Source organism: Ambystoma mexicanum, chromosome 10 (assembly GCF_040938575.1).
Source record: "Ambystoma mexicanum isolate Mex_15411 chromosome 10, UKY_AmexF1_1, whole genome shotgun sequence".
Taxonomy (NCBI): Eukaryota; Metazoa; Chordata; class Amphibia; order Caudata; family Ambystomatidae; genus Ambystoma; species Ambystoma mexicanum.
This window is the reverse complement of record NC_090932.1, coordinates 8,805,757-8,823,336: the sequence shown is the minus strand read 5'-3', so window position 1 is coordinate 8,823,336 and position 17,580 is coordinate 8,805,757. Positions and strand designations below refer to the sequence as shown.

The window sequence follows — 17,580 nt, the reverse complement described above, 5'->3', positions numbered from 1 at the left end:
TAGGAAATTCAGCCTAAACGGAGACTTCTCCCTAACAAAGTGCAAGGGGCAGAGGGAGAGGGAAGGGGAAAGTGCAGTCAGGGCAGCACAGCTCTGGGTAAGTGCATGGAAGGCAGGGGGCAGTAGGAGTTAGTTACAGCCCCTAAGTGTGCAGTAAACCCCGGAAGCAGTGCAGGAAGACTGGTCATGGAGGAGCCTGGTACGCTGTGAGACTCTGCGGATACCCGGCAACCAGTCAGGGCAAGTAGACAGGAAGGTTAGCAAGGAATAGAGAGAGAGAAGGCAGAGGAGAAAAGCGGTCTTGAGCACCTTCCAGAACTTCAGGTAGTCTGGATCAAGTTTGAGAGGGGCAGGTAGGCCGCTTCATAGGGAGGCACCTGCAGTGGAGAGTCCCCCTCCCACCCACTCTCAGGTTGGAGAAACATCTGACCCTCAGAGTTGGAGGTAGCCGAGTAAAAGGCTCTAGAAGGAAACTATTTAGGAAGAGAGAGTTGGATATAGTGCGGGCCCTGGCCCCAGAAAGCCTTGTGGAAGATGCAAAGGGTCTTGCACTTGATCCTTACTGCCATCTAGAGCTAGTGCAGAGATTTCAGGGCTGGAGAGCTGCTGTCCCTGGGCTTGATGCCAAAGATGGGTTTTGCAGTGCGTTGTGGATTAGTTGAAGGGGATGAAGAGTAGAGTTTAGCAGATTGAGAAATAAAAAAAGGCTGTTGCAGTAGTCCAGCCTGGAGAGAATTAGCGTTCTGGAGACAGTGAGCTTCTGGGGGTAGGTGAGAAAAGGTAGAATACCTCTGAGGAGGCACAGCTGGAAGTGGGCCTTCTTGGCAAGGTCTGTGATGTGAGGAGAGAAGGAGAGGGTGGATTTGAAGATGACCCCAAGGTTTTCCAATGGATTGCCGTTCTCACGCAGATTCCTCATCTGATAGATATTCTCATCCAGCGCTGCTGCTTTGGAAACATTTGAACAGGGGACTTAGTGGACCTCGACTCGGCAGTCAATCCGTCATCGTCCGCTCCGGACGTTAAGTCATTCATCGTCACGTCACTACGCCCCACACTTCAGTTACTTTTTTCTGCATGCTTGACACGCTGCTTTAGGAACACAGTGATCGAGTGTTCGACTCTACTTGACGTATTTTCATCAGAAATAGATTTTTTGACTCTGATTCGTCTACGGAAGGAGGTAAGCCTTCGGATGGGCAGACCACTCGTGAAGATTGGGAACGTTTCAAGGTCTCCATGCTTGAAATGTTTCAGAAACATGCCGCTGCAGGCGTGGGTGTCCCCCCGACCTCCCGCCCCAAGCAGCACGCCTCAGAAGCAAAAACGGCGCTCAGTAATACTGACCCCTTACAAGCCTCAATGCCGATGCCATCAGTGTCAGGGGAGCCTTCAGGCTCAATGCAAAAGAAGGCATGGAAACCTTTGATGCCAGGGCCTTCCTGCGCAAAACAAGGCTTGAGCGTCTCTGACACTGTCCTGGTACAACAGCCTCGATTGACATAGACAGTCACCTTATCTACACCAAAGGGCAAGCCCTCGGCTCCGGCGACAAATCCCTTACCCTGCTCTCCCGGACAGTTTTTATTTATTTTGTTTCGCCACTGTCATCAATTTTCGGTGTCGATGACCAGCGAGGAGTCGATCCCATGTTCAGGGGGCATCGATTATTTCGACGATCAGGCTCCGGTATTGGAGCTGGCACAGGAGCTTCACGATGCCAGCAGGCTGGATACTTTACCTGACCTGGAGTTTCAGCAAAGCCAACCCTATAGCCACACCTTTACCAAGTTTAGGTCACTGGTAGAGAGGGTGGTTGACACCTTGGGACTGCAGGCTTCATCAGTGGCAGTCCAAGGGTACAAACGTAGAGATATACTGGATAAGGGTGCGGTTACAGAACGGATCATGCCTCTGAATCCAGCGAGTGCCGAACCTGTAGCCTCTCTGGCCGCCTCTATGCTCCATCCCCGCGGTCAGCTCCCCCATGACTGGAAATTATAGGCTGACAAGAGGAGACCCCTCATTTGTCTTCTCACCCTTCCCAGCAAGGTCTTGTCATACAAGCTGTCACATTCTCCACCAGACCAGCATCTTCAAATCTGCTGCCTGATAAAGAAGGCAAGAGAATTGCTGCCATGGCCAAGAAAGTTTTCACATCGGGCAGCATGGCTCTGAAAGTCACAAACGTGGCTAGTGGTTTTGCGAAGTACTCAGTCGGCCTCTGGAAGGCAGTGTAAAATGCTATTCAGTATATCCCTGAGAGGGAAATGCGAGACTGCTTCGTACAGCTGGTGGTGGATGGGAAAGAGGTGGCCAGGCAGGCGCTTCAAACGAGCCTGGACGTGGCCGACTGCGTGGGCCGTTCGATGGCATCTGCGATTGCATTGAGGAGGCAGGCCTATTTCAGGTCTTTAGGCTTTTCGCCTAATGTCCAAAACAAACTGCTGGATGTGCCCTTCGAAGGCAAACTTCTTTTGGACCTCAAGGCAGATGATTCCTTAGAGAAATGTATGGATTCCAAGATCGCTATGAAATAATTGGGCCTAGCTGCCTATCCAGCCAAACCTGCCTTCAGCTCCGCCTTCAGGAGCAGAAGCTATGGGAGTTATGTGCCTTACGGCAGGAAGGCTCAGCTCCCGCAGCCCAGGCAAGAGTTGAAGCGTTTCTCGCACCCCGTATGGGACAGCGGGTCTTCCAGAGGCCAACAAGGAGCGGCGGGGTCGGCTCCGCCTTCTAAGCCGCTTTGATTTTCCCCTCCCACGGCTTACCGGATGGCGCGACGGCTGGCAGAGTATTGACCCCAGGGGTGGGAGATTTCCTCTGAAACCTGGAGCACGTGCGTTGAGGCTGTTGTCTGCCCCTTTTAAGGAAACCTCTGGACCGACCCCCACCACCTTCAAGCCTATTGGGACAGGAGCACCAGGATGAACTCGGAGCCCTCTTGTTGAAGGGTGCCGTGGAAGAGGTATGACCCTAGCAGAGAGTATTGAGCTGGTATTCCCTGTATTTCCTTGTGCCCAAGAAGGGAGGTGGTCTCCGTCCCATTTTGAATCTCGGGGCCTTGAATAAGTTCCTGATTTAAAGACAAGTTCAAGATGATAACGTTGAGGGAAATTCTCTTTTCTCTCGAATCGGACTGGCTGGTGTCTAGATCTGCAGGACGCTTATTTCCATGCGCTGATACATCGAAAGCACAGGAAGTTCCAGAGATCCCTCATAGGGAACTCTAGCAGTTGAAGGTGCTTCCCTTTGGATTGACCTCTGCTCCAAGGGTCTTCACCAAGCTCATGGCAGTAGTCGCAGCTCACCTCAGGAGATCCGGAGTCCACGTATTCCTGTACCTGGATGACTAGCTGATCTGGGGGAAGTCGGCAGAGTGAGTTGTCTCACCTGGAGGACACCTGCTCGCTACTCCACAGGCTGGGCTTCTCCCTGAACTTGAAGTCCCACGTGACGCCAGTCCAGAGGCTCAAATTCATCGGAGCAGTCCTAGACACTTGGTTGTGGAAGGGCCCCCCTCAGAGGAGAGAGCCAACAGCATTACGCAGATGGTGAACCAGTACCGGAACCACGCCACCTTACCAGCAGCTTCCTTCCTCCGCCTTTTAGGCCTCATGTATCTGTCTAGCGCCAGAGGCTAGGCTGTGCATGAGATCTCTTCAATGGCTCCTACGGGGCCAGTTGTCTCAGTACCTTGGAACCCTTTTCAGACTCCCTCGAGGTATCCAGGGCAGTGGTCCACTACCTTGTTTGGTGGGTTGACAGTAGCAATCTCATGGCGGGGGAGACCTTCTGGCCTCTGTGGCCTCGGGCCCAAGTGGTCACAGATGCGTCTTTGAAGGGTTTGGGCGCTCACTACGAGGATTTGCAGGTGAACGGCCACTGGTCAGCAATTGAAGCCAGGTGGTACATTAACAGGCTGGAGTTGCGGGCCATCCGGTTAGCCCTGAGAGCGTGTGCTCTGTCTCTGAAGGGGGAAGCATGTTCTGATTCTAACTGACAATACGGTGGCCTTGCACTACCTGAACAAGCAAGGTGGCGTACGCTCCCTCCCCTTCTGCAGAGAGGCGATGCAGCGGTGGTTCTGGCTATTAGAGACTCGTATCTCGGTCTCAACAGTTCATCCGGCTTGGACAGAGAACAGTTTGGCGGATGCTCCGAGCAGGCAGAGCACGGTCTCAGATGAGTGGGAAGTGTTCCAGGAAGTCCTACAGGAGGTCTTCTCTCGCTGGGGTACACCATCAGTGGAAGTGCAGACAGTCTTGCTCAAGGGAATTCCCAGTGAACGCTGCGCTAGGGGATGCGTTTCTGGTGGATTGGACCTTCCCACTCCATTGCACCTTCTCTCTGATTCCTGTCATTCCTTGGGTTCTCCGTAGGCTCAAGAGATTTTGAGTTACTTTAATTTTGATCACCCCGGACTAGTCAAGGAGGACATGGTACTCTGACCATCTGCCCACCTCTCTAGTTGCCTCAGCGCCCAGATCTCCTAACCTAGTCGGAAGGTTGGGTGCTTCACCCGAACCAGGAGTCCTTCAACCTACATGCGTGGCTCCTAAGAGGATGAGGTGATGACTGTGACCTCTCTGAGGAGTTGCTTGAGGTGTTTCTGCCTGTACGCAGACCATCTACAAGATCTTTGTACGCGTACAGGTGGAGAAGATTTGAGGCATGGTGCATGTAACACTAGATTGAACCACCACTGTAGTAATGGAGTTCCTTCTGTCACTGGCCTCAACAGGCCTTCAGGTTACCACAGTCAAAGGATATTTGTCGGCCTTGTCTGTGTTTAAAAGGTGCCCAGATCAGGGTTCATATTTCACGTCCCTGGTGATGGCTCAATTCCTGAAGGGCCTTGTAAACAGATTTCCGACAACTCCCTTTGTTGCTCCAGATTGGGACCTTAATCTGGTTCTAACCTTCCTGATGACGACTCCTTTTGAGCCCATGCATACCTGTTCTTTGCGGTTGCTCTCTTTGAAGACAGCCTTCTTAGTGGCAATACCATCCGCTAGGTGTGTTAGTGAACTGCAGGCCCTTCGCTGCAAACCTTCCTTCCTGCGGTTCTTTTGAGAGAAGGTCTAGCTGAAAGTAAGGCAGGGATTTCTACCCAAGGTGGTGTCCGGGATTCATCTACCGCAGGCCGTAGACCTGCTGGTCTTCTATCTACCTCTGTAGCCTTCCAAGGAAGAGGTGTGCTTCCATTGACTAGATCCCAAAAGGGACCCGACGTAGAAAGTCACAAGGACGTCTGAATTCCAGGAATCTGACCAACTTTTCGTGGTCTATTCTCTATCCAGTAAAGGCCTGGTAGTAATGAAAGAAACACGATCGCTCAGATTCATTTTGTACATAGGGTAGTGCTATCAGTCTGCACACAGGGAGCTGCCTCTTGGCATCAGGGCACACTTGACTAGAGGGATCTCTGCATCAACTGCCTTACAAAGAGGTGTCCTGGTTAGGGATATTTGTTGTGCGGTGGCATGGTGCTCACTTCACACGTTCGCTACACACTACAGTCTAGATGTTGCCCTTGGAGCTGATGCGCGTTTTGGCATGGCGGTGCTTCAAAATCTGTTAGTTTAACTTTCTACCAGCCTCCTTTCCCTCACTGCTTGTGGAGTTTATCAGATGAGGAATCTGCGGGAGACAGGCAATCCATTGAAGGAGAAATTACTTATCATAATGTTATTTCTATGGATTCTTCTCCCACAGATTCCTAATCTCCCCACCCATCCATGCCCGCTCAAAGAGCTTGTGATGTCTTTCACAACGTTTTTCTTCCCTTGGGAAGTTTTTTGTTGTATTAACCTTGTATGGCTGGTTAGCCTGCTTTTTTCTCCCTCTGTTTTCGTATGCAGTGGTCGAGCTTGGAGGGCATGGGGGGTGGGAGGAGGGAGATAAACAGGTGTGGGGCGAACTGACGTTGTATATATATACAATACTTGGAGTCACGTCCAGAGCCGACGATTAAGCACTGAACAAGACGGATTGACGGCCGAGTCGAGGTCCACTATTCCCCCTGTAGACATTTTTCCAAAGCAGCAGAGCTGGATGAGGATATCTATGAGGAATCTGGGGGAGAAGAATCCATAGAAAGAACATTACGGTAAGTAATTTCTCATTTGCCTCTGAGGAGGGCGAGGGTAGAGGGACCAAGGAGGGTGGCCAGAGTGCGAGAGGGAAAGCTGGAGCAGGGGTTACAATGAGCAGAATCTCAGGTTTACTGGCATTGAGGCACAGATGATTGGAGGATCAGCATTTCTGGATCGCGGATAGGCTGTCAGGAATGAGCGAGGAAGGAGAGGACTCTAAGGGAAGCCTGAAAGATCTGTGTCATCCGCATAACACTGGAAGGTAAAAGAGAAGGTGGAAATCGGGTGGGCAAAGTAGACCTTTAAGAGCCAGGGTGGGAGGATCGAGCCCTGGGGAACACCACAAGTGGAGAGGGAGGGAGAGGTGGTGGAGAGAAAGGACCCAATTTGGACCTGGGAGGGTCCATCCAAGAGGAAGTTGTTCAGCCACGCCAGAGTCTGGTCCATGATGCCCAGGTTCTCACAGAGTCGAATAATCAGGATGATGTGATTGAATGTTTCAAAGGAAGAGGAAAGGTCGAGGAGGATGAGGAAAGCGGGAGAACTGGAGTTGACGTTGGCGGGCATATCTTCACCGGTGTAGAGAAGAACTGTTTCCGTACCTGTGGCTGCTCTGAAGTCTGACTGATGGTCATGTAGGCAGCCAACAGATTCAGTGTGGAGGGTTAGCTGGGAGATGACCAGCTTTTCCAGGAGCTTACCCAGGAAAGGAGTAATGGAGATCTGGCGATAGTGTGCTGGATAGGAAGGTTCGTCGGAAGGCTTTTTTTTCTTTTAGAAGGGAGTGTACAAGGGAGTGCTTGAGGAGAGGGGGGAAAGATCCAGTTGTGAAATAGTGATTACAGAAATCGGCCAAAGCTGGAGCGAGTGAGGCAATATGGTCCTTGATAGTTGTGGAAGAGCAGAGGAGCACCTGTATGGACAACACTTTTATGGATCGGACTTGTCTAGAAACATCAGGTGTTACGGAGAGAGGGAGGAAAGGAGAAGAGTGGGAGAGGTGACCAAACGGGGACTGAGAGAGGGAGGAAGAGGAAAGTGAGGACAGGATGTCCTGGGTTTTAATGGTGAAATGAGAGGCCAGAGCCGAGTAGAGGGCCTTAGAGGGTACAGGAGAGGTGGAGACCGCAGTAGGATTGGCCATCTCCTTGCAGATTTTAAAGAGCTTGGCCGTGTTGTCGGAGATGAATATGGACGCTCTTCTTAGAGAAGAGTCTGTATTGCCTTTGGAGCAGGTGGCAGGCCACTTTGCCAGAGGAAATGCTTGATGCCCTCCACTTCAGCTCAGCTACCCTGCACTTACGTTTCAGGACAGCCAAGTCAGAGTCATACCAAGAGTTGCACTTGGAGGTAGGCTACTATCGGATCCTCATGACAGGGGGAAGGATGTCCAGGTTGTTGGAGATAGTAAGATGTTGGCTGGCAAGGGCTGTGTCAGAGTGGGAATCAGCCGCATGAGTAGGAGGAGCAGAGAAAGTGGAGGCAAAGGCGGCCTCTGACACTTAATGGACCGAATGACCGAGAAGGAAGGTGGCAGTGCTGGGGTGTGCTTTGCCTGGGAACAGGAAGCTTCAGGTTGGATGAGAGCAGAACATGGTCAGTCCGAGAGGAGTAGTGGGAGGGTTATAGAGCAGAGATGTCTGAGAAGATGGGAACATCCAAGGTGTGTCCAGTAGAGTGTGTCGGACCAGAGGGTAGAATGGAAAGGGAGAGAGTCGTAAGGGTTGCAGAAGAGCCCATAGGAGGTGTCTGAGCCATCCAGGTGGCTGTCGAGATCTCGGAGGAGGAGAAATTGGGAGAAGGAGACCAGAAGAGGTGAGGTCTGCCCATTCTGAGAGGAAGGGTGCAACCTGACCAGGTGGCCTGTAGATGGTGGCCACAGTTGGAGAGAGGCCATTGGAGATAGAGGATGAGGAATAGGCCTGCATGAGAATTACAGATACAATTACCCATTCAGGAAAGATCAGGGCCACTCCACCTCTGGGCTGATTGGTTCTGGGCTCAGGTAGGATATTGTAGCCCTCAGGGAGAAGAGTGTCAGAGTTTGTGACAGCTGGCCGTGAACCATGTCTCGGTGAGAGCAAGGACATCAATTTCTTTGAGGCGGTGGCAGATGTCAGAGGAGAGTTAGACAGCAGAGCGAGAGTTGAGAGTAGCTACGTGGAGCAGTTTGCCACTTTTGAAAGACTTCTGGGACGGGTATAGGAAAGGGGTACACCCTGCGGAAGTGGCAGAGGGGCCCAACCGTGGGCAGAGCAGGGGGAAGGAGCTGGCATAGTGGCCAGAGAGGAGGTGGAGGGGGGGCGCCCGAGAGGCGGCAGAGGAGGTGGAGGAGAAAGGAGGTGGCAAAAGGGCCAGAGAGGAGGTAGGAGTGGCAGGAGAAGGGAGTAAGTTGATTAGACGCAGAAGACACCTATCCAGAAGGAGGAGATTGGGCTGATAGCCCTGGACCATAATGGTACCATTTTGATAGACATTACTGATGACTATGGAGGAGTGGAAGGCGGCCAAGAGGACCTCCCATTGGATGCCACCATTAATGGCGAGGAGGAGAAACGAGAGAGCAGACACCATATGAGGGTTCCAAAGGTCTGGAGAGGGAACGACGGAGGATGTCGGTGAAAGGCTGTCTGCAGTAAATGTTGATGAAGGGATCAGTGATGGGAAGGCCCGAGAGAAAGAGAGAGAAAAAAAAACAGCCCAGAGCTGCACAAGCAGGTAACACACCACAAGGGGAACGCAGGACACAGTGTGGGCAGAAGACAGGGAATGTGGAGGCAGACAGTGGCGCAGCAGTAACCTCTAGAACCAAAAGTAGGGTGTACAGAGCAAGTAAAGTAGGAGTTGTGCACTGCAAAATACCCAAATACCGCTTTCCTTGACAGTCTCTGTTGGTTGACGGCTGCGCTGTATATTCCCATGGCGAACACCGGCTAACACCCTCTGGAGCTGCAACTGTGGGAGCTGCCCTTTTCATGGGGGCCCTTAGCTGCAGGGGGCTGCAACGGGCAGTGGGGCTGACCTGGTGAACTAGCCTTAAGGAGCAAGCCAACCAATCAAGGGTCTGGGAGGAGGCTGGGGTGAGGGAACTAGGAATTGGCCCCAGGCTAGGCACCAGGGTCAGGAAACAAGCTGCAACCGATATAATAATGGATTTCAAGCAATGTTTGTTCTTTTCTGTCCTAGAAAATGTTTGATACCAGAGGAACTTCTATTTCGACATAGGGCTAACACTGCAATTTCTTTTCTAAGGTCATTCGCAGCGAAACAAAAGCAGAACTTGAGAAGATGATCAAAGTTAATGAAGACCATCCTGCCTACCTAGCCAGCGATGAAGTAACAACTGTCAGGAAGAATCTGGAATCCCGGGGAGTTGAAGTGGACCCAGTGCTGGTGAGGAATGTGCCCTCATGGCATAGAACAGAAATACTCTCACATGCTACTATGCCATGCTACAGAAAGATTATGACCAGATGTCATTTGGAACGCCGGATTGTTACAAATTGTGTGTTTATTCAGTGATTGGCTGCTGAAATAGGTAGCTTCAGAGGAAAGAGAATGGAAGCTCAATCTGCTTGAATAGGTCTTTCATGGAAGCAGGTCTGCAGGTGCTGGTCAGTTCAGTGAAGACTAAAGTTCATATCACTCATTTCTTAAAATCCTGACTGACTGTTACTGATCAGTGGGCTGACGAGCCAAATACTAATGCAGTCAGATTAATTTATTGTTTTTCTCTCTCCTGCCAACACTCTAGACTAGCAGAATATAGGCAAGCAATGCTTCAGTGATGTAAGGTGCTGGACCCAATGTCACCCCTTAGTGTCTCCTGGCTTGGCCCAACCACCTTTCTTTTATGAATTGTGTAACTAATATGACTTTGGTTGTGCTACCAAGAGGGCTTCTTTCACATATGAGCATTCAGATAATGATTTCACCCTCTGCAGCCAGTGTCTGGACCGCGACGCAATGCTTTTTAATTTGAATTCTGCCCCCAATCCCTGTTCAAGCTCTGTTGCAGTTTGTACTCCATCAGCATTGTTCCCTGCGGCAGCGCTACCTTCAGCACCTTGTCCATCAGTGCTTAACATTTCCCGGGTTCTGTCATTGAGAGCATAAAGATCATGCAACTGCATCTGCAAGCAACATGTTATTGTATGCCATTTTTCGGGTCAAGTGCATCGAATACATTTTTCCCTTTAGTCATTTGTGGTTGTGGTGCATTTGGTGGAGCTTGCACCATCTATGTGCCAAAGCATTGCTAACAGAAAAGAGAGCAGGGTGGTTGTGAAACAGGCTATCTGGTTGAAATGGTAAAGCTAGAGTGGGAAACTGGAATAGCACACATTGTTAGTTTGTGACCTTTCAGCATTGAAACCAATGGGCATGCATTTTACTTGGAATTTGCCAATAAGGATTTCCACTTGAAATCATGTGTTTTCTTCTTCTCCAGACTATTTTGTATTTACTGGACATTTGTATGGTGCTTATAAACAAGTGTTTGAAAAGGTGGTAAGTTCAAGGGGGGGAGCGGGTAGAGGGAGAAGTGCAGGATTTGGGTGACCCCAAGGAAGGGGCACGGGGAAGTGCTGGGCGGGCCAAGGTGGCAAATGGCAGGGGAAAATGGGGGAAAGGGGACAGGTGAGTGCGGTGGACAGGGAGAACCACGTTGGGCTAGTCTGGTAAAGGGCACTTGAGTCAAGTGCTGGCAAAGGATGCTGGGGGAACCGGAAGGCCCCAGTCGCAGAGCAAGAGTTGGCATGGGAGGGGGAGAGGGAAGGAAGAGGAGACAAGGAAAGTCTTGAGAAGTTTCCGGAACTTTGGAAGACCTGGCTCAAGTCTGAGAGGGTTTTGGTGGGGGGGTGGCAAGGCCGTTCCAGAGGGAGGAGCCAGCCGAGGAAAGGGATCTACCTCCCACTCTCTGCTTGGAGAAACGTTTGACCTCCAGAGAGTTTGAGTCAGAGAGCTGAAGGGCTCTGGCCTGGAGGTATTTAGGGAGGTAGAGCGGTCCTAGGCCGGAGACAGCCTTGTGGATGATGCAAAGGGTCCTGAATTTGACCCTTATGGTCACCGGGAGCCAGTAGAGAGATTTTAGGGGTACAGAGATGTGCTCTCTGGGCTTGAGGCCAATGATATATCTTGCAGTCCTGTTCTGGATTAGTTGAAGGGGAAGAAGGGAGGAAAGAGGCAGATTGAGGAAGAGGCTGTTGCAGTAATCAAGCCTAGGCAACACCAGGGCTCTGGAGAGAGTGAGCTTCTGGGGCAAAGTGAGGAAAGGTAGAATGCCCCTGAGAAGATGGAGCTGAAAGTTGGACTAATTGGCAAGGTTCGTCATGTGTGGAGAGAAAGAGCGAGAGGAGTCAAAGATGATCCCAAGGATTTTTGCCTCGCAGGTGGGTGAAGTGAGGTGACCCAAGGAGTCTGGCCAGAGAGTGTGGGGGAACGAGGAGCAGGCGTCCCAATGAGTAGGATCTCTTTCTACACAACTATCCTTCATTTATTGGATGTATGCGTGTTTCATTTCCAGCCGAGCTCAGCTGCTACATGCATTGCGCCCGCGTTTGCTTACCTTTGAGTGCTGCTGCCCTATCAACGCTTTCATCCAGGCAGTCCACATTAGGACACTACAGCACACCGAAAAGTTCTGTCTGATATTTCATTCCAATTTTAGTGCACGGGAGCAAGTGATTTGCACAATAGCACAAATGTTAAATTAAGTTCTCAAATTCCCTTTCTGTTTCAATCGAGTTTCAAAGTCAGAACTTTAGTGGACTAACCTCAACATGAACTACTTCGAAACTGTTTTTTTTTTCTTCATATGTACTCTACCTGTAGCATGCTGTCATGCGTGGTCGCCTGCCCATTTTGCTATCTGGAGGGTTACTGTCCTGTAGTTCCCACTGTCTGCTCTTGCTCAGCTTAGTGTCCATAAACCCACCTGCTGCTGGTCAGTCATTGAGACTAGTAATGCGGTGTCTGCTAGCATCTGTCTCTCTAGAACCCTCCCTTAGGTACCACTGGTCCTGTCTTAAACATAGCACACACCCAGCCATGTCTGCGGACAATAAAAAAGATTTTTGTGAGGGTAAAAAATGAAAATACATTTCTAATAGATTGCATTCCCCCACATAGTCCTTATTGTGATAGATATGAAACGCATGTTGTTCTCAAACTTTAACTGAGTGGTGTAGCTCAAGAGTGCACTATCTAAGGAATTGGTACTGCACCTACGGCCAGAGAAGTCATCGAAATGCAAAGTGCAGAGCAACCATGGTATAGTTTGAATAGGATTTTCACAAGAGTAGATACGTTTTAAGCTTAAGAGATGTGCGGTTGATGTAAGATCTTTTGGAAGAGAGTTCCAAAGCCTAATTGCTTTGACTTGGAGAGAACATCCCATTGCCTTTGACCCATTAATTTGGACGCTTGCTAGGGTGTGGGAGTACGTACATCTAAGGGTGTGTGGCAGGAATGAAAGCTAAATCTTGTGTTGCAAATATTTGGGGCCCATTCCATGGAGGCTTTAAACACAAGAAATAAGTGCCTTAAATGTTGTTCTTGCTGAGACCGGTGTTAGGCAGAAACCTGTGCAGTTCCCTTAGGGAACACTGCAAAAGATTTAGGACTACAGGTGTTGGCAGTAAACCCACTTGGTAGCAGTCTGTACCACCCAGATTTTTTTTTTTGGTATCAAAGTATATAATTATTTATTTAAAAACACACTGTTTGAAACACTCCAGCACTCTTATTGTAAAATATTCTAAACACAGTTACTATTGTAATATATACACCCCTTTTTCCTTATCAGATAAGTCACTGTAAAACACCACTTATTTTCAGAGGTGAGCGCTTAACTAGATGGCACTCCAATAAGTTTGTGAGAACGGGAGGGAAAAAGACAGAATATGGAAAGGTACACCACTCTAAAATTCAGGAACACTGTTAGCAAGGCAGAAGAGCAAAAGTCACTGGTGAGCCAAAGTCCAAAGGCTGGGCCCACTCTTGGAGAGAGCAGAGCACAAATGCGCCCAAGATCACACAGTTACACTAGGCTTAGAAAGTCTTGCAGAGGGTTCAAAAAGAGTTTAGAGAGGCTTAGGAAAGTTTAGCCAGGGTGTCCCAGGCTAACCCAGGTTCGAAAGCCGGGGGCTAAATCTACCCCGTACAGTCGGTAGCAAGGGAAGCCAGGCGGGACACGGTACCTTAAGTGGGAAGGATCCTCGAGCGGTGGCAGTTGTTCCTGGTAGTGGGTGCAAGTTGCGTCGTCATCCAGGGGAAGAGAAGATCTCGACTTGGAGGAAAGATGAAGGTCGTTGCACTACCAGGGAAGAAACCAGCCGTGGAGTTTTCCGGTTAAAGGTGGTACCTTTGTTCGCGGTCGTGATAAAACGTAGTGTCACGGGTGCCGGGGTGCTTGGCACAGGCAAGGCGGCCACGAGGTACGTCGGGAAGGCGAAAAGACGGTGAAACTGGTTATCCCCACCAGTCAAAGGAAGAAGACTCTCCGGCGGGAGATCTCCTCTGTCGTTGGGAAAAGTGGTGAGACGGTCCTGCAGGGCTCCACCGGTGGTGTCGTCGTTGCAGGTCGGCTCAGCTTCTCCCTCTTCGGATTCTTTGGTCCTGTGGCGACTTCTGAAGTTCCAGTCCCCAAAGCCCTGCTTTTATGCAGAAAACCCCCATTCATCAGTCCTAGCTGTCACTCAAACATGCTAAGTGGTGAGCTGGGCGGCTCACCACTGGGCCAATCACACAAGAGTGCGACTTGAGTTGCCGAGGCAACTCTGTCCAGGGTGCCTAAACCCCCCTCCCCCCACATCCTGTAGACCCAGACAGAGTGGCACCACTTTTGGAGGCTTCTGTGGAGAAGCCCACCAAAAAGTGGAACAAAGGGCTCGACTTGAGTTGGAGGCGAACACAAACGCCATTTTAAAACCGAGTCCTGGCAAAAAGACCCAACCGGGGAATAAATATGAAATAAATAACCCGGTGGTATCTTTAACATTGCACCAACAAGTGGTGCGTTTTAAAATGAATGGGAAAATCCCATAGGAAATATTCCGGTGGAATATTTCTTGTGGTAACCACTGCCACCAGCCAGAAACTTGACGAGGGGGGACTGCACAGTGCCCCCTCGAAAAACCAACCCTGGGGCAGTCTAATTACCCCTACCAGTACTTCCACAATAGGATGGTTTGTACTGGTTATGTTCACAATTTAAGACTACTAAAGTCAAAGGTGACTTTAAATGCCCCGGGAGACAGTAGTCAGTCCCAGGGTATGGAGTCTATGTTTGGGGGTCACTATGACCCCCTGTGTTACTGCACTGAGGGTGCTGTATAACACACTTACCAAAATACATGAAACCCTATGGAGTAAAAGACCCCATAGCCCATTAAACACATTACAAAGTCAAAGGATATCTCAAATCATGTCTAAGAGTGGGAGAAAAAGAGTCTCGGTCTTAGCAGGAGAAAAAAATAAACCCCAAAAATCCAGCAAAGCTGCTGGGGGACTCACTAGGTTTGGGAAAATAGCCTTAACAGAGAGTTCTCCCTAACACTTGCCGCCCCCCCCCCCAGACTAAGGGACAAGAGGATTTAATCCACTCCTGGATGAATCTCATACCTCTAGTCGGTTATAAACACCCTAGAGAGACCATCAGCATTTTGGTGGAGACACCCTGACCTGTGTTCTATGGTCAAACCAAAGGTTTTCCTTTGTTAGCTATATGGCCTACAAACCCTTGGAGGAACATCAGTCTTTTTGAAACTATAGGGGATCTGGTTGACCAGTCCCTCAGAAGTTGATACAACTTCTAAACCTGTGTTAGGCTTTTTCAAGGGGCCCTTATAAAGGATTCCTTTAGATCTAGAGAGGCCTCCAGAGTTCCTAACCACTTCTATGTTGGTAGAAGGTTGGGTTTTGGGCCTCTTGGTTGGAGGGGATGAAGATAAGCAAGGTACATGCTTCTCCTTCCTCTTAGATCTACCCTTACCTACTTTAGGAGTTTCACTCCCAAGATTGGGATTTGAGTTGGAGTCTTCAGTAGAAGGTCCAACAGTCTGAAGGTTTTTGGCCTTAGACTTTTCTTTCCTGGTTTTCCACCAGCACTGAGAATTACCAGTTCTCTTAGGCCTAGTTAGGGGTCCACTTGGTCTATCCACCCCTTCCTCAGAAGCAGGGGGAGTCAGACTCTAACACTGGGGTGAATAATGATGGAGCTTGGTTCAGGCTCCCATTTCCCTAACATTTTAGCCTTAAATATGCCTGGGTCAGAGGTCAACTTACCAACACCAGGGCTTGTAGTGGGGTTCTCAGTAGAGGTTCCCACAGGCTTAGAGTGGTTCCTTAAGGTGGCCTCTCTAGCCAATTTGGTTTGGTTCTGGGTCTCCATACTGGGAGGCCTGGGGGTACTGGATATTACTCCTAGAGTTCTTAGATCATTCCCCAACAGGACTCTCCCAGGCACCTCAGTCTGAACACTGACAGGAATCCTCACTGTCATGTTATTACACTGAATGAGGGCTGGTAGAATTGGAACCATTTGGACAGGGCCTCCAGACATCTTAGTGGGACCTTTGGGTGCCTTAGCAACATCCTCAGGACTGAAAAAGCTTTCATCCACTACTGTTCTGATGGCCCCAGAGTCTCGCCTGGCAGGGGTATCCTGTCCATTGACAAGAACACTGTCCACATAATAAACTTTAGAGTTTTCTGGTATGGAGTTGTACACGCTCCTATTCTGATCACTAACCAGACCCATGGACTGTTACACTTGCTCGAAGACCCAAAGGTTCTTCAGCAAAGACTTCAAAGTGAGCACTAGCCATTTGGACTTCCTCCTCAGGAGTGAAGGCTAAGGAGATTGTGCTGATCCCTGCAGGTTTACCCTTGCATCTGGGATCTCCTTTGATATGGTCAGTGGCCCCACAGAGATAGCATGTTCCAAATGCTCTCTGAAAGGGTGGCTTGGTCTGACCTCCTTCTAGTTTGTGACCAGAGGGTAGACTAGCCTGTTGTGGTTTACCCTGGGGCTTACCCTGGTTATTTTGTTTGGGGCCCTCTTTAGGTTGGGAGGTATTAGAAGTCTCTTGGTTCCCTTTTGGTGGCTGATTTCCCTCATCCTTTTTCTGAGTGACCCCTGAATCCTTGTGAGTAGCCCTGTTGGCAACCCACAAGTCGGCAGCCTTAGCTAGCTTCCTGGAATTTAATTCCCTTGAATCAGCCAAGTGCTGTCTGAGCTCAGGAGAGCGGGCATCATAAATTGACTCCAACATTATAAGATTTCTCATTCCCTCATAAGTGTTCACCTTGTAACCCTTATTCTCCAGCATGGGGTCTGGCATGGATTCACATGCTCATGAATATTCCCCGTCGTCAGGCCGAGAATCCTCGGTAAAGAAAAAATCAGTATCAGTTTCGTTTCTGATCTGTCTGTCTTAGTAGTAACCAATCACTGATCTCTGGGTCATACTGCCCTCTACCTAAGCCCCTCCCCTGGCAGCCATCCTCAGATTTTTACTGCACGTTCAAGTGTTGGGAGTCCTCGTGTTTAGCTCTCGAGCTTTTACTGCGTTTTCACATTTTTTCAGGAGATTTTCTCCTTTTTTCGGTTATTCGAGCCTCAAACTCCACCGTTTCTACTTCCGATAACGGGGACCCATTTCGGAATTCTTCTACGCCCCTCAAGGGTGAAGTTTTCATCAAGTTACGCTTCTTGGAGGATTCCAGAACATCTGTGGCCTACCTCAATGGACATTGCCCAGGACAAGGGAAGCTCAACGCCCGGATCCAAGCTGTTCAGGAGCTGCCCAGGATGCGGATTGCAAAATGTTTTCAAGGAGGACGAGCATTCGAGATGTCTCTACTGCCTTCATGAGGACAAGACGTACGTGGAGAAGGACTGTGCGTTCTGCAAGAACCTGTCAGAACAGACCAAGCAAGATCGTCGTTCCCGGCTCGCCGCCTGGCTGGAGAAGGGCACAGCAGGTGAGAAGGCAAAGAAAAAGTCTGAGTGGTCTTCTAAGTCCTGTGAGGGCGCCCCAGCGACGGGGGCCCAACAGAAGGCCAAGCACCACGAGTGCGCGGGCACCGGGAGCACCGAAAGGTCGGGCTCCTCGGCTGCCAGGCAGGGGCGACTTCCCTGGCACGATCAACCACGAGCCAGCGCTCTGTTTCGGGAAAGAGGAAGTCCGAGAACCCGGGTAAGCTTCTGGAGAGGCCCCGGTCGATCTCGAAGGGAGCCGAGGGGGAGCGAGGCGATGACCCTCCCCCCAAAGCGAAGGCCCAGGACTCACCTAAGGTGGTGAGGGCCTTGATCCAACCGGCTAAGGCCTCTATCGAAGTTGTTGCAGCGGCCCTGGCGAAGCCGGCAGAAGCTACGCCAGTGGAGGCGACCTCGGGGCCCAGAGTTTCCCTGCCGCCATGGAGGGAAATCCTCTTTACAGACCATCGTTAAGACCCCCGTGAAGACCCCGGCGGAATA

At 50.2% G+C, this 17,580-nt stretch overlaps 1 protein-coding gene across 5 annotated transcripts in view; it reads left to right on the top strand.

Annotated features, from left to right (window-relative positions):
* The window catches only part of OPA1 (OPA1 mitochondrial dynamin like GTPase), a 1,475,337-nt gene that overhangs the window by 962,061 nt on the left and 495,696 nt on the right, over window positions 1–17,580 (top strand). For all 5 annotated transcript variants that reach the window (XM_069617417.1, XM_069617415.1, XM_069617414.1 and 2 more), the window contains one exon: window positions 9,351–9,491. In XM_069617417.1, coding sequence (XP_069473518.1) covers window positions 9,351–9,491 — 141 coding nt within the window. The remainder of the gene's footprint in view (window positions 1–9,350; window positions 9,492–17,580) is intronic.